The sequence below is a fragment of the Rhipicephalus sanguineus genome, chromosome 4, assembly GCF_013339695.2.
Source record: "Rhipicephalus sanguineus isolate Rsan-2018 chromosome 4, BIME_Rsan_1.4, whole genome shotgun sequence".
In the NCBI taxonomy this organism is placed as follows: Eukaryota; Metazoa; Arthropoda; class Arachnida; order Ixodida; family Ixodidae; genus Rhipicephalus; species Rhipicephalus sanguineus.
In genome coordinates, this window is record NC_051179.1 from 116,834,077 (window position 1) to 116,849,387 (window position 15,311).

Genomic DNA, 15,311 nt, shown 5'->3' on the forward strand with positions numbered 1-15,311 from the left:
TAAGACACGTGCACTGCCGAGCAGTTAACTGAAGATGCTTATCGTAAGGATTGTCGGCGATTAAGCCGTACTGGCGCGTTTGCCGCCTGCCACCATCACGCCTCCGTTCATTTCCGCTGCTTATCCGTAAAGACATCGCCGCACTACGCGTGATATGGCCCCTTTGAATTTCTGGTCTGCTTCACCCCATAACCTTCGGCATTGCGGCAAGCTGACTTTTGGACTCTGCTACTGTCGCAAACAGATCGACACGCGCAATCGCTGCTTTGAACCTACAAGATTATAGACGCGGCAGAGGTGGAGGCTTCAATTAATGCCTTTCAGACCTGCAATTTGGGTAGAAAGTCCGAAAAATCGGACGCGGAAGAGATTCAGCATCCGAAATTTCGGACGTTCTAATACATTGACGTCTATGGGGCTGATGACGGTGCCCGAAAGCGTCCAATTTTCGAGCATGTCCGGAAAATCGGGCGTCCGAAAATCTGCAGTTGACTGTACCAGTTAATGTGAGAATGTTTGCACTAAACATTTCCCTGTAGACTTGCTTGCACATTGTCCATGGGCCGCAGCCAGCTTTTGAAAAAATGCATTTTCCATTGAAAAATGCAATCGCCAGAACCATACTACTCATGTCACCACTGGTGCGAGCAAAGGTTTCAATTTAGTGCTTCAGTCTTCCTCTCCGGTAGCAGTGGAACTTTGTTATATTGAAATGGCAGATAGACATGCTTCATTATATACAGTAAAAGCTCGTTAATTTGATTTCATGGGACCAGAGAAAATGTCAGAATTAACCAAGTGCTGAATTATTGCAAGTATCGAGAAAACATAAACAAGAGTCTATTCATCAATGTATTTTAATTTTCTTGAAGAATACGCAAATGCAGTACTTATTTTGCATAACAGCAGTGTAAAAGCCGTAATATTCGTCATTTATAACTTTGTTCACAATGTTACTGCTGCTCAATGCCCCACGTGTTAAGCCGAAACGTGCTTTGCACCCATCCCTCATTACTAGGCTTGTGCGAATATGCGAGCACGTCGAATATTCGAACGAATATTACAGTACAGTGAAAGCTCGTTAATTCGACACCCGTTAATTCAGATAATTTGTACAGCTCTACTAGTCCCGGCCAAAGTGCATGTTAATCTATGGGACCAAGCCTTCGTCAATTAGTCAGAATTCGGCTCCGCAAAGCTTAATTCGGACAAATGCTGACGGCTGCCGCTACACGAAAGTGTGGTAAAGCAGTGCTGGCACCACTGGAGTGAAACCGAAACCTCAGTGGCATCGCCATCGTCATCAACTAGTGGGGGCGCTCACAGCGTGACCGAACGTCTGCGTCTTCTTTCTTCGCTCCACTGCGCCTCCGACGCCATTTTCCCTTGTGTTGTCGTGTCGGCACCGTCTCTTCTCGCAGAGTTCTCTATTTTTTTTTCAGCAGAGTGGTTTTGTGAGGCCCGAGCATGCGGCAGTAGCTGACGATGGCATCAACGAGGTGCCAGCCAAGTCCACCGACGATGACTGCCTGACCTTCGATGCTGTCCTTCCACAATGCGACCCTTTAGGACTACATTGCGATTGATGATCGTGCCGCCACGACTGGTATCCTGACCAATCAAGAAATTATTAATGATGTCACGGGCGCCCAGGAAAAACCACGATTCTGACGAAGAGTCATGCGAGGAGATGCAGCTGCGACCTCATCGCACCTCTCGGGAAGTCTCGGAGGCACTTTTGATATTAGAGGACGTTTGCCTGAGCACTTCCGACAGCTTGCGTGTAGTTGGCCATTTGGAAGAGTTAAGAAAAATTGTAATTTTCAGCCGGAATCTGCACGAAAACGCAGACGACCATTACAAAATACTTCAGCAAATAAAAGTATGCTTCTCCAACATGATTTTAATGTTTTTCCTGCTCATTCGTTAATTCGGCATTCGGTTAATTTGGACATTTTTTCCGGTCCCGTGAAATCAGAATTAACGAGCTTTTACTTTATTCAAATTCGCTTCGATTCGAATTTAAATTATTGGAAATTTCGAAGTACTCGCAATGAACGAACAGGTGTATTTTAGTCCGCATGTAACACCCCCCGCCTGTAAAGGTGGTTTCACTGTACTGGAAGAGTGCTGTACCAGGCGTGCACCTTTCCAGGTAAAATACGCACTGCCAGGAAACACCACTTCAAGATTAAATGAACATCGATTCATCATTTTTTAAACTTAAAAGCTTGTTATACCAGCTTATACGCACTAAGTATACTAAATTTTAAAACAACGTATTTTACAGATTATCACTTGCCTTCTACCGGAAGTCAAATCCTGCTACTATACAAAGTTGCTTCCACTTCCTCTGAGCCAAAAAGAATGACATTTATGTCTTGTTTGAATTAAAAAAAAAGATATTGTGCAGGTTAGTTGGGTCATGAGAAATATGCTCATTTTTTTTATAATTGTGACATACAGTATTCGAATTTGGTTCGAAATTATTCGACCAAATCACTATTCCCTTCGAATTCCCATCGAACCTAAATTTACTAAACTTTACTATTCGCACTACTTAGGACAGGTAGTAACCGCGGAGCCGAACCATGAGAGTGAAATAACTAGAAGAATAAGGATGGGTTGGGGCTCATTCGGCAAGCATTATCAAATCATGAATGGTAATCTACCACTATCCCTCAAGAGGAAGGTATATAACAGCTGCATCTTACCGGTACTTACCTACGGAGCAGAAACCTGGAGACTTACAAGAGGGTTCAACTTAAATTGAGGACGACGCAGCGAGCGATGGAAAGGAAATGATAGGTGTAACCTTAAGAGACAGGAAGAGAGCAGAGTGGGTCAGGGAACAAACGGGGGTTAATGACATCATAGTTGAAATCAAGAAGAAGAAATGGATATGGGCCGGGCACGTAGCACGTCGGCAGGATAACCGGTGGTCATTAAGGGTAACTGACTGGATTCCAAGAGATGGCAAACGCGTGAGGGGGAGACAGAAAATTAGGTGGGTAGATGAGATTAAGAAGTTTGCAGGTATTACGTGGCAGCAGAAAGCACAGGACCGGGTTGATTGGCGGAACATGGGAGAGGCCTTTGCCCTGCAGTGGGCGTAGACAGGCTGATGATGATGATGATGATGATGACTATTCGCACAAGCCTACTCATTACGTATCGCCAATACCAACATCACCACGAGCATGTGAAGATAATTTTTTCATAAAAAATGGCCAGCAACTGATCGTTCCTCAAACAATGTAACTAGAGAGATTTATGCCAGCATGTGGGCTGCAGCTGACGCTCCTCTCTTTAACAGCTTCCACTATGTTTGATGTTTGAGTTTTGTGACATTGCACTCACACTGCCCCAAATGAAAACAAAGCTGGAACAAACCTGGCTTGCTAATGCAGTCATGGATGGTGACCACGCCTGTCTGAACACCTGCAGCTATTTCGGTTGTTTGGGAATGCTGTTTTCGGTCCTTTGTGCTGCACATGCGGGCTTCGTGCGTGGCGACTAGTACTACGATCATCCAAATTAACTGAGTTGTGGCCAATATGACCGATTTAATTAGATTTCGATAGCATTAAACATAGATAGCTTGACGAGACCAGAAAACACATCCGAATTATCCGATTTTCCACATTAATGGGGGTCGAATTAACGAGCTTTTGCTGTATTGAGGTTAGAAATGTTTTAAAGGGACACTAAAGAAAACAATGAATTGGTTTAGATTGATAAAGTGTGCTCGGAGAACTCTTGTGTAGTTTATTTCACCACCATAGGTTTATTATTAGAGGAGAAAACCAAGTTCAAAGTTTCATTTTTAAATTTCGCGCCGAACTTTGTAATTCGTGACGTAAAAGGTTTCAAAGAGCATTTAACATATTTTGGCGCCACTGGCTCGACTAAATTTCCACAAACTCGTTACGTCAAGTCTCTGGCCCCCTCAGAGGACAATGTACTTCGATTTAACCGATTAGGAACTACGTAGGCCCAAGCAGGTGCCGTCAAAAATATGTGATGTCACGGCAAATGGTGCGGGAATTCCAAGGTGGCGTCGCCACGTGTATTTTCTTTTTGTGCGTTTTCTCGCTTATTATGCGTCTTCTCGCAGCAAGCGTGGTGTTTTTGGTATCGTGGAAGACTACTTTATTAATGCGAGAAAAATCGTTTTGCTCATTAGTGTCCCTTTAACCGAAGGAGTCTCATGAGTCACAAGCACACCAATACAGAGTGACACGTTGCTGAACTGCGGCCCTACACCCAACAACAACAACGGCACTCACTCTCCATGATGATCTCAGGGTTGCGCAGCATGGCCTTCTGCAGGGCAGGTACCAGCTGCTCCTTGAAGTCCTCGTGGGTCGCATGCCTCAGAAGACAGCGTGACTGCTCCTGCAGAAACAACAGCTCATTATCCGTGGCTTATCCCCCATGGCACCCTCAATATCAATTAGGCTTCAGAGAGGTATTTATGAAAAAGGCTACATGATGTCTCCCCAAAATGCGAACAATAACATGAAGGACGTCTAATTTCAGGATTCTATCCACTTCGCGCAGCCTCTCTAGAGAACAGTCTAGGCTGGGGCAAATATTCGATCACTTGAAGTATTCGAACGAATAACACAGTATTCGAATTTGCTTCAACACGAATTAAGACTTCTTAAATCTCGAAGTACAGTCGAACCCACTTATAACGATCCCACATATAACGAACTATCGGTTATAACGACCATATTTGAATGCACTTACGATTTTCCAATGCTAACCATTGAAGCTGCGTCCAGATATAGCAACATTTTTCAAAGCCTCCTACATTTACAACGAACACGTCAGACATGGTCGGGGTAAAAATATGGCACATACGGAGTGAAAGAAGTTCAAACAGGTAAAACTAGCAGAAGGCGACTTGATAGCCTCGCAAACTTATATGGTGTTATGTGATCTCTTTTGTTATTTAAGTGAAGTGCCGATGTGTTTGTACTTTGACAAATATGCTTGTATGTTTTGTTTTTTTTTGTTAATTTCTTATTATTTTTTCTTTTTCTATTGACTGTACTTAATCACTGCCTAAGATTGTCCGCCTGTTATAATTCCTCTGGGAATGACAGTATGTATAAATAATAAAATAATATAAAATGAAGGTCTACATTCTATTCTTTTCAATTTTGTGAGTTGAAACTTCAGCACCTGAATGCGAGTGTGATGTTTACAGACCCGAATTTAGGCAAATGCCTATTCGTTCCTTGCGCTCCTATCACGCCACTTTGATATACGAATGAATTAGAGGTTAAGAAGGGCTTTTATAGTGTTTTTAAATGCCTATAAATGCCCATATTGGCGTTTGTGCCTAAATGCTTACACATACCTATAAATGCCTATTACCAAATTGGCACTTATACAAACACTATTTAGTCTCAAGTTTCGCTTCTGGGTGCAGTTTGAGCCAGTTACTTATTTTACTGTGCAACATTGACTGTTCAGAACTCTATAGGAATCAACCTAGCCCTCTAGTTCAACCAACTCCCTGAAACAACCGCTAGCAGCAGTGAAGTGGGACACTCCAGCGAGCATTCGCCGTTGCGCTATCATGGCGCGAGCGTTAGCGAATACAAAACCGCGGAGAGCCGTCAGAGGAGAGTGCAGAGCAAGAAAAGAAAGAAAAATGTAATGTGCATGTGGATTTCGTTTTGTTTGTAATTTAGTTTTTCAGGTGTTCACTGCTGTAGCACAGCCAGAAAGTTTCTTTTTTTTGGGGGGGGGGACTGGTACTGTGCGGAACAAAGCACAGTTGCACGGCTATGTTCAACTGTTGGCGCCTTTCTGCCATCTTGAGCAATCATATTTTTGTTTTCCTGTCGTAGATCGAGGTCGCGCGCGTCTTCGCTTGAAATTATTTGCATTTATGCGAAAATTCATTGTGCCTATATTTACAATATTGGAGGCCTAAAACGTTGTTTAGCCTGCATATTCTTGGTGCCTAAAATGGCATTTTTCTTTTCTATTGCCTAAAAATCCGGCCTCTAGTGATGTTGCATATTTCAGTGGAGTTCTTTATCGTGTTTTGGCCACACTGGCTCAATAAAAACTTGCTGAATATTGTCACTTAGGTCTCTAGGTCCTTTTGACGCGATGTAATTAACTTCTACCAATAGATAAAGAATTGGGGCCCTAGAAATCACCGTCAAAATCTATGATGTCACTAACAGTTAGTGCAAGAACATCAAGGAGCAATGCAAACTGCTTTTTTTTTTTATTTACGACGTTTTCTCTACTTTACCAAGCCCCATGACACAGCGTGGTGGTGCTTTTGGTACTGCGAAAGGTTAACTTGTCAATAAGAGCGAAACTGTTTTTCTCTTCCGCATCTCTTCAAACTAGGCCCACAAAGCCACACTTACCAGAACATGAGTCGTGCGGCAGTCTTGCAACAGCACCGCAGTCTGAAAACTTCCAGGAACTTTGCCTACAAAAGAAAGCAGAAAAAACATGCAGAGCACCGTTAACTCGGAGCAAGATGACAAACACTTTTCGAAGTTATCTTGAGATGTTGCACAGAAAGAAAAGTTTCAATTTGCAAAGAAATCATTCCATTCGTAGGGTTCCACCACTGAATAATGGACCCCAAATAACCCATAAAGCTATGCTACAGTAAAATACTTCAAGCTGGTGTGGCCACTGTGCCTCAACAATACACACCCTGGTTCGTCCAGATGCAAAATTTACCAACAAAGCTGTTAGGCTAAGTCCCATAGCTACCGTATATTGCCGATTATAAGTAGACGTTTTTTTCATAAAATAACCTTCCAAAGTTCAGGGGTTGACCTATAATCGGAGTCGACCTTTTGCGGAATCGTAAAGTCGACTTATCTGTGGGTCCGACGAAGGGTCGTCCTCGGATTTCCTGCTATTCGACGCATCAATAACATCAGCCGCAGAGGCAGAAAAGTCGCGGCAAAAGCTATCTCCCAACGCACGCGCTGCTTCCGGAGCCGGACATTTTTGCGATCTGCCACGACAATCGCGAAACACTAGCGAAACCACGCGAGGCGAAACTACAAAGCGCGTTTAAAAATCTCCGCCGTGTAGCATGTGAACTGCTTGGGAAACATGGTCTCGAAAGCAGCATTTCAAACCTTTGATAGAGGGAGCACGATGCTCTATGAATAAAGAGGAATTTATCTTGTGATGCTCACTGCAGTTTTGTTTTCATACAATAGAAACGATTCGTGACAAACCATCGGCGTTCCACAGAAAAGCTCGCAGAGCCTGCAGGCTGGCAACACTTCGCGGGGAACTAACCACGACTTGACCATCACATGCGCCCACAAGCGTCTTCGCGTCTTTTTGCACTCACGCCTGTTTGCCATTTCTGCATTTCGCTTCGCTTGCGAACAGCGGTGTGAGCGATTTACGACGCTGCCAAACGGACGCCAAGATGCCACTGCTACGCCGGCAACAGTACAGCGCTGCTTTCAAGAGGCAAGCGATCCTCTACGCAGAGTCGGAAAGCAACGTTGAAGCAGGGCGCAAGTTTGATGTGTCAGAAAAGTGCATGAGGGAATGGAGAAAACAAAGGACCAAGATCTTCACACGCGTGCTACACACCGTTCCTTTCGCGGACCGAAGTCTGGACGATAAACTGCCGTCGAGGAGGCGGTTCGAGATTGGGTTCACGACCAGAGAAGCAAGAGCCTGAGTGTTTGCTACAATGATATTGAAGCAAAAGCACGTACTGTCGCGAAGGATATATGCATCCCGCAAACAGAATTCAAAGTATCCAAGAAATGGGTCACGAACTTTATGAAATGGAACGGCCTGAGCCTAAGATGAAAAACAGTGCGCGTTACTTCGCTGCGTGAGTGATCTGAAGGCAAAGCATTCATTCCTGCTGGGTCAAATCGGTCCGCACGGCGTTTTTCCACATGCGGCATCTCAGTACCACCGGCACCCGTTCCGATGGCGAGCAGCAGCAGTGGCTCACATGATGGCAATGACCGTGACTGCGTCCTCTTCAAGCGTCAACAAGTCGTAAGCAATGTTTCACGGGCAAATAAATGTTTCTTTGTATTACTCCCTCTTCTGAAAAACTTATTGGTGAGCTATGGCCGCAGCATGAGGCTGTGTTCGGAGTCAACTTGTTTCCCCTAGAAGGGGTTGCAAGTTGGGGGGTCGACTTATAATCGGAGTCAACTTATAATTGGCAATATACGGTACATCGTCATGCAGCGGAGTGCCCATAAAATATCAATAAAACAACAGCCAGGGTCTCAAAATATTGCTGTGAAAAGTAACTATTAACCAGCCAAAAAAAAATTCCTTTGAGTGACTTTTCCTGAAAATTATGTTGTTTTTTCTAACTGCATTGTATCACAAGTCTCAAAGAAGAGAGACAATTAGCTCCCACAGCACTACTGCCATAGATGTTGCTCAGAGTGGCATGCATATGCGAAAGATTTTGTCACATTGAACTGTCAATGTCAAATTACAGGCATGCAATTTCCAAAGCTTTTGTATTGACACCTCAATGCGGACTGTGAAGCAGCATCAATAAATGAAGCGCATTCGATTTGTCTTGGGGACAAAGAAATACGATAGTTGCATTACCACCCAACACAAAACACACTAGGCCTATGGGCATGCTGCTTTACTGTACCATTAGCAAAGTCTCAAAAAGCAATCCTAATGCTTGTCAACACTTTAGGCCGAAACAAGGATGGAGAGTCATTTCTTTTTTAACAAGAAAGCAGAAAATCGGCAAAACATGCACGGAAGTGTCAATGAAACCAGCCAGCTACGAGTGTATCACAATTAAATACTGGAAAAAAGAACAACAAACATGCGAGTGTACCTTGTAGGAGTGGATGACATCCCTCTGCTTTTGGGCATCCAAGTAGGCAATGAGGTAGCACCACGTGAGCAGCACAGCACACGAGGGCTCTAGGCTGCTGAGCACCTCCGCATACAAGTCTGTCTTGACCTGCAAATACACGAGTTAACACGCATGAGTGACAGCTTCAAAACTGGGAGAGGCCCTCCCGCCAATGAACCTACCGAAAGAGTAGCTGAACCCCTTACCATAACAATAGCACAATGTGGATACGATGAACTTTACAGAGCCCAGTAGTACGCAGGGCACATTGAAGTGTGTAAATATACATATGCACTACGTCTGTACTCTTATGCTACTTGTGCTGGAGCTTCAGCAAGCAAGGGAAAACTGAAGTACCCCTCATTACGGCTAGGTGAAGCACATTCAGGTTTTTTGTCTTTATGAATGATAGACGACAACGAACTAAACTTCTCTGAAAGAAAAAAGTCAATTTCGCCGCAAGGGTGAAGCAATGCATGCGATAGCAAGAAATTGGAATATCACACTAAGAACGACAAGCAGCTCGACACTTGCAGCACGCCACTGAAGCACAAAGATGGACGCCCGAGATGAATGCACAGGTATACACAGGACAAGGGTGAACTAAAAATGTCACAATTGTTAGGTCTTTGTGCTTGAGCAACGCGCTGCAAGTGTCGACAATGTCTGCTTGCTTGTGTGTTGTTTCCTCAAATTATGGCACGTACCCACTCTGTGGGACTGGCCAAGACTGCGTGCCAACAATGAAGAATCAGATGCTCTTAGATATTTCTTTTTCTTTTAAGCTGCGGTGGGTGGAGTGACCCATCTGTCTCCTGCCACACGGGGGCATCTGACACAAGGTGTGCCTGGTGTTCTTTTTTTTTCTCGTTCCACATATAAGTGGGTACAGAAAAGGGCCCCTTCGTCGTGCGCGTCTCAAGGACACTTTGCAAATTGAAACAAACGTAGGAGTGTTGCGTGATAGAAAACATGCTCAAGTTTCTCCGAGATCTGCATACCACCAGCGGTAAATGGTGAACATAAATAGCTCGCCGTTATTTCACCGGCGCATACGTGGTGTTGTTGAGTTTTCCAACGCAGCGCGCTGGGGAGTGTTATGATGGGACTTCACGGCTCGGCGCCGCTGGATCGTCAGAATGGTGTGGCGGCATCAGCCCTGCTTTCGTTAACCTCAAACGTTCCCGAAACGCACCAGATGCAGCGACAACACTGCACTTGTGTCCTGAGCCCCTCAAGGCTGGCAGTTCCCTCTTCAATCGCCTTAGACACGCTTGGCTGACTTGACGCTTTTATGGCCTGGGGATGAATATTTGCAGTCCAGGCTGCTCGGAGGAGGCAGTTGCTTGTGCATGCTTGTTCATGCTTCTGCGAGAGCACCGAACGATTAGCCGAGCGCCGGAGATTCTCATCGGGAACCTGTCCCACTAGGCGGTGTCTGCGACTTCGTGACCTGGCCGGCAGCTGGCGGTCACCTGCACCGGCGGCGCATCGAGGCAGCGCCAATCATTCCATGCTTTGCAGCAGCAAGCAAAGTTGAAGAGACGGAAGCATGGTAAGTGTGACGTACGAGGCTACTGGTTGACTGACCGAAAAAAGAAGCAGTCACAACCAGCACCTAATGTTGAGGCTTTGGTTCAGGCCAATAGCGCCGGTGCCCCTCTTCTGTCACAATAGCAACAGACAAGTTGAAATGTAGGGGTGGCACATATGGGTTGGTTGGTTGGCGCCTATTTCACAAGGAAAGAATACGACTTTTAAGGGCTCGTTTCGTAGTTAGACCACAATAATAATGAGAACCAACAGACAATAAGCCAAAGAACGTATAGGGGATGTTATTCCTGTAATTAGGATAAAGTGTGAAGAAAGTAAAGTGGACGAAAAGATAACTTGCCACGGCAGGGACCGAACCTGCGACCTTCGAATAACGAGTCCGAGCCACCACTGAGCTACGGCGGCGGTCATCCTCCCGTCCACGGGGACGCGGCTTTCGTATCGCGCAAATGGCAAAAAAGTCGATTTTTTGAAATCACATTTTCAGTTTCTGTAGCCCTTTCTATCTGATTCCAAATATCTTCACTGAAAACCACCTAGAAGTCTTTAAAATTAGTTGCCGGCTTAGCGGGTCTAAAATTATTGTGGATCGCAAAAGTGCTTTTAAAAATTCTTGCTCCGCAACGGTACAACGGGTGCCACCATTTAGAGCTCGTCGTAAAAGGCATTTTCCTTTTCAAATTCCCCGCCTCGCTGGCTCCTCCCTTTAAAAACAAGCGCACAAAAAGCCACGGCCGGTCTGGAGGCGCGCGCTCGCTCCTTCCTTACGGCCTGCGCACGGGGGCTGTTGCTACTATGGCCGCAATTTCGTCGGAACGCTCCGAGCCAACTGCTCCCTAACTCACTCCCGGCCGTTGCGGAGGCTAGCGCGCGCAGGGAGTGCTCGGCTTCCGACTTACCGTGCGCTTTCTGAAGTAACTCTACATGGTATTCATGGTACCAATGCGATAGAAACATGGTAGCAAGTATATATGATGACTCTGTAAATTCCGCTTACAGAAGTGGTGGCACAGGCCGCTCATAAGCCGCTTCTGTTGCTCGGCAAAGCATCGACGCGGTTATACACACAGCCTGTTTTTTTTTAGGTTTCTGTAACTTCGAAAATAAGTAAGAGGATGAACATTGCATTTGGTTGAGGAAACGGTTTAATCATGGTTTAGGAAATGTTTTTCAATGTATGTGCCGGCCGTCGCTGTACTTGAAATAACAAAATTGCACATTTTTTGTTAGAGGCATCTTAATTCGTGCTTTAATATTGAAACACTACTTCAAAAAGTGAAAGTCGCTGCATAATGGGGACGGCCACGCTGCAGACGAAGAGGAAACAAAAAACCTTCAGAGAATCCTTTCAATGGGAACAGAATGTTTTCCATGGTACTACAACAATATGCGCATGGAGAACTGAAAAAAAATCACTGCTGGTAAAACACTGTAGTGACGACCACGTTTAAAGGAGTGAAGTCTGTCACAGCCTGATATGCTTCCGCGAGGGCTTGTGAATAAAACCGGAAGGCCTGTCATTCTGACCTGTTAACTTTTTTGTGTAGTTAATAAGAAGAATCCGGAGAAACTTCTCAGAATAATAGAGCCAGCACCTCGCGCGACTCTTGTCCACACCTTCCGGACAGTCCAGAGGTGGCGAATCTTCATGGTATGGCTCAACAGTCAATTGCAGAGCTCGAGGATTTTCGTTCGAGGAAGATATTTGACTGCTTTCTCGAAGAACGTCACAATGTGTCCAGCATTGACAGTAACTCCGGCTCTGGGTAGTGTAGATCATAGGCTTCTTGCTGACGGAGAAGATGATACAAAGGACTGCTCGTTTGGTTTGTCGTCACTAGCATGGCGCATGTTTCGCAACCGACATCAGTGACGAGTTTGGCAGTGTAACCACCTACATACACCAAGCCTGAATAGGCAACAGAGTTCGGTGGTTCGCGAGGAGGTTCTCGCAGAGCTTCAAGTTCCTCAATAACATCTTCCGGAATAGGCACCGCCGCTTCTTCCATGTTTTCGTCGCAAATGCCCATGTCTTTTGAAGGTAGTGCCTTTTCCTTGACAATGTGGGTCAAGCACTGTGACGTCTCCCCTCTGTGACGTTGTAAATATGCGTGGCCCACCAAAAAATGCACTGCTGTGCAGCTGGGTGCTCTAACTGCACCTAAATCTAAGCACACGGGCCTCAGGCATTTTCGCCTCCATCGAATATGAGGTGGTCGGGTCTTAAAAATGTTGTTGCTAGTAGCGCTGCGTGTGCTTCTTCTATTGCCGAGTGCCGAGAAAGGCAGACGTCCCCACACACCTGTACTTCCTTCACCACTTTCTACAACCAAAAGAAGTAATTAGCAGAGAATTGGCCAGGCACAGCTGGTTTACAACACGAAGCGCATGCGGCGAAACGCGCTTGGGCGGTTGGCTCGCAACGCCCTCACGCGGAGCGCGCCGTCGTGACTATATAGAAAAATTCCAATTGTACTCCCGGCGGCTGCTCAGGCGTAAGGAACGAGCGCGCGCCTCTAGACCGGCCGTGAAAAAGCAAATCTCCGAAGGTCGTTTCGACGCCTCGATTGCGCGTCCGCGATGTTGCTCCAGCACGCCTCGCCATTGGTCCGATGCTCGCTTCGAGAAGACGTCGTCTGCTGCTTACGCGTCGCGATGTTACCTGTTACTGTCGAAAATCGCGCTACTTAGGACGCGTTCGCTCTGTTCTGTGTACCGGGTCGACGATAATTTAGAATATGATTACCCTGTAGTTTGACAGCTGCAAGCGAAAGCGCAGTCATCAGTGTACAATAGACAATAGCGTGCCGCCATCTCGTCGCGAACCGCAGATGCGCGTCTCGGGTAGTTCAGCTTGTCAGCACTTCGTCCTCCGTGACGAAGAACTTCGGGACTACTCTTTGTACTCGCGATCGAACATGACGTGCTTTGAAACATCGGGCACACGCGCCACGCACACCGCGACCGAGCTTACTGCTCGGAGTCGTGGCTAGGCCTAACTCCGCTTACGGCGCTGGTTTACGAGACGAATCCGACTTTGTGCGGGCACGGACATCGCGCTAGCGGACAAGCCGCACTGTGCTTCGTCGCAAGCAACAAATCGCATCATCCGCTGGCTACTCGAAAGTGCGGATGGGCACTTACGCATCGGCAGCGGACTCCGGCCAGCTTGTCACGCATTGACCGCTCCGAGCAGCGGCTAGCAATTTCGCGCGTCGGCGCCGCAAATGAGAGACCAAGTACGTTCGCGCAACCGATTTTTCATCGCCGTGGCGAGCACTGGTATTGTCGCTGAATGCCGCCAGCCAGCATATAGTGCGCGACTTCCTGGACCCCGCGGCCGAGTACATCGGCATGAAAGAAGGCGCTGTGATGCAATTTAGGCACGCTTGGATTCATGCTTGGTATCGCCGCTAGCTCTGATGATCTTCTAAATAACGAAAGCCTCGCAAATTACCGTTTCCGCGACCGAGTGGATGATGAACGCATCACAGGCGAGGTTTGCAAATGAGCGTGGCGTGTGTGAAGCAGGAGTTGAATTTATATCCGACGAACTCGCGTTATTGAATAAACTGCTCATAATTTTATCCCAGAAATGTTTGCAATAAGTGTGCCAATTTTCATGAAAACCTACGAAGGAATAAGAAAGTTGGTACTGAATTCCACGACCCCCACCTTAATTTTATTCAGAAGCTCACTGGAAAGAATGACCTCCGACACACCAATGTTTGTGATAGAGACAGTGATACTTCCCCGACTCTTTCTGAAGAAAGAACATACGGATTTATTCCATTGGCTAAAGAACTGTATAAATCATGTCAAAAAGAGGATGGGTACAGCTCTGCCTGTATCAAGAAGCAAAAAGATCAACCACTTGGAGGATGGGCCCCTGACTCAAGACCTGATAAATTTAAAAGACTGACTGGTTATGGTATGGCTCCATGACAACGTTGACATCGATGACATGCAAAAGGCCTTAATGGCAACATTCTATCATGTCACCTCGAGAGATGAGCCACACCATGAATTCTGCCCACTTGGGTCCCTGAGCTGGTGCAAGTACTGTGCGCAGAAGCTGAAGACAAGGCTCACCACCACACACATATAAATTGGCAGCAATGCATGGCTGCCAGTCGACTAAAACCTGACCACCCTCAGTTGCTCGGCTGTTGCCAAAACAAAAAGTCAAAATGCGGCCCAGAGTCTTCATTCGGTAGTTTGGTCAATTCTACCAGAAGAGTTAAACGCTTCACTGATTGCCGCAGAAATAGCTGCAAGTATAATACTGGCACTCTCCATGCTTATAGAGAGTTTTGTGCATCACTTGGCCCGAAGCCTGGAAAACACTCCATTCAAGGAGCTGCAGAGAAGGATGCCATATGGGAAAAAAAGGCATCAAAAGTGCACCAAAGCAAGCACCAAACTCAAGAGACCTCACATCACTAAGGACACCAAAAACTATGATCCTGGTGCATTCCAGATCACTGGACGCAAGGTGAAACTTCGAGAGCCGTTTTCTCAAAAGTGCCTTTTTGCCTGCCTGCCAAGTTTGCGCAGCCATTTTCTTCGTAACCGTTTGGCCTATTTTGGCTCAGTTTCTTTGTCATGTTTCTTAGACTACAATGCACGTCGTGACATTCTTTCTTTCTCATTTTGATGCTTTGTAATTTTACGAAGTGACTACTCATTCACCCCAAGAGTGTGCCCGATTTGAAGGTATCAAAAAGAATCGCAATGCAAGAATATTGTGTTGCAAAAAATAACGCAAGAATGTCATGACACTCAGCGTGCATTTAGCTATGCAACAAATATTCACCTAGCCTTCTAGTCCTTTTTTAACTCTCCAGGCATTGCGCAAAGTGCAAAGGAATGCAAAAGTAAA

General features: G+C 46.0%; 1 protein-coding gene across 1 annotated transcript in view; it reads right to left on the minus strand.

The window, feature by feature from the left end:
- LOC119390613 (eIF-2-alpha kinase activator GCN1-like) overlaps positions 1-15,311 on the minus strand; it is a 298,045-nt gene that overhangs the window by 270,457 nt on the left and 12,277 nt on the right. Inside the window, 4 exon segments of the mRNA XM_049415316.1 lie at positions 4,290-4,398; positions 6,405-6,412; positions 6,454-6,469; positions 8,855-8,983. Of these exon segments, the coding sequence (XP_049271273.1) occupies positions 4,290-4,398; positions 6,405-6,412; positions 6,454-6,469; positions 8,855-8,983 (262 nt within the window).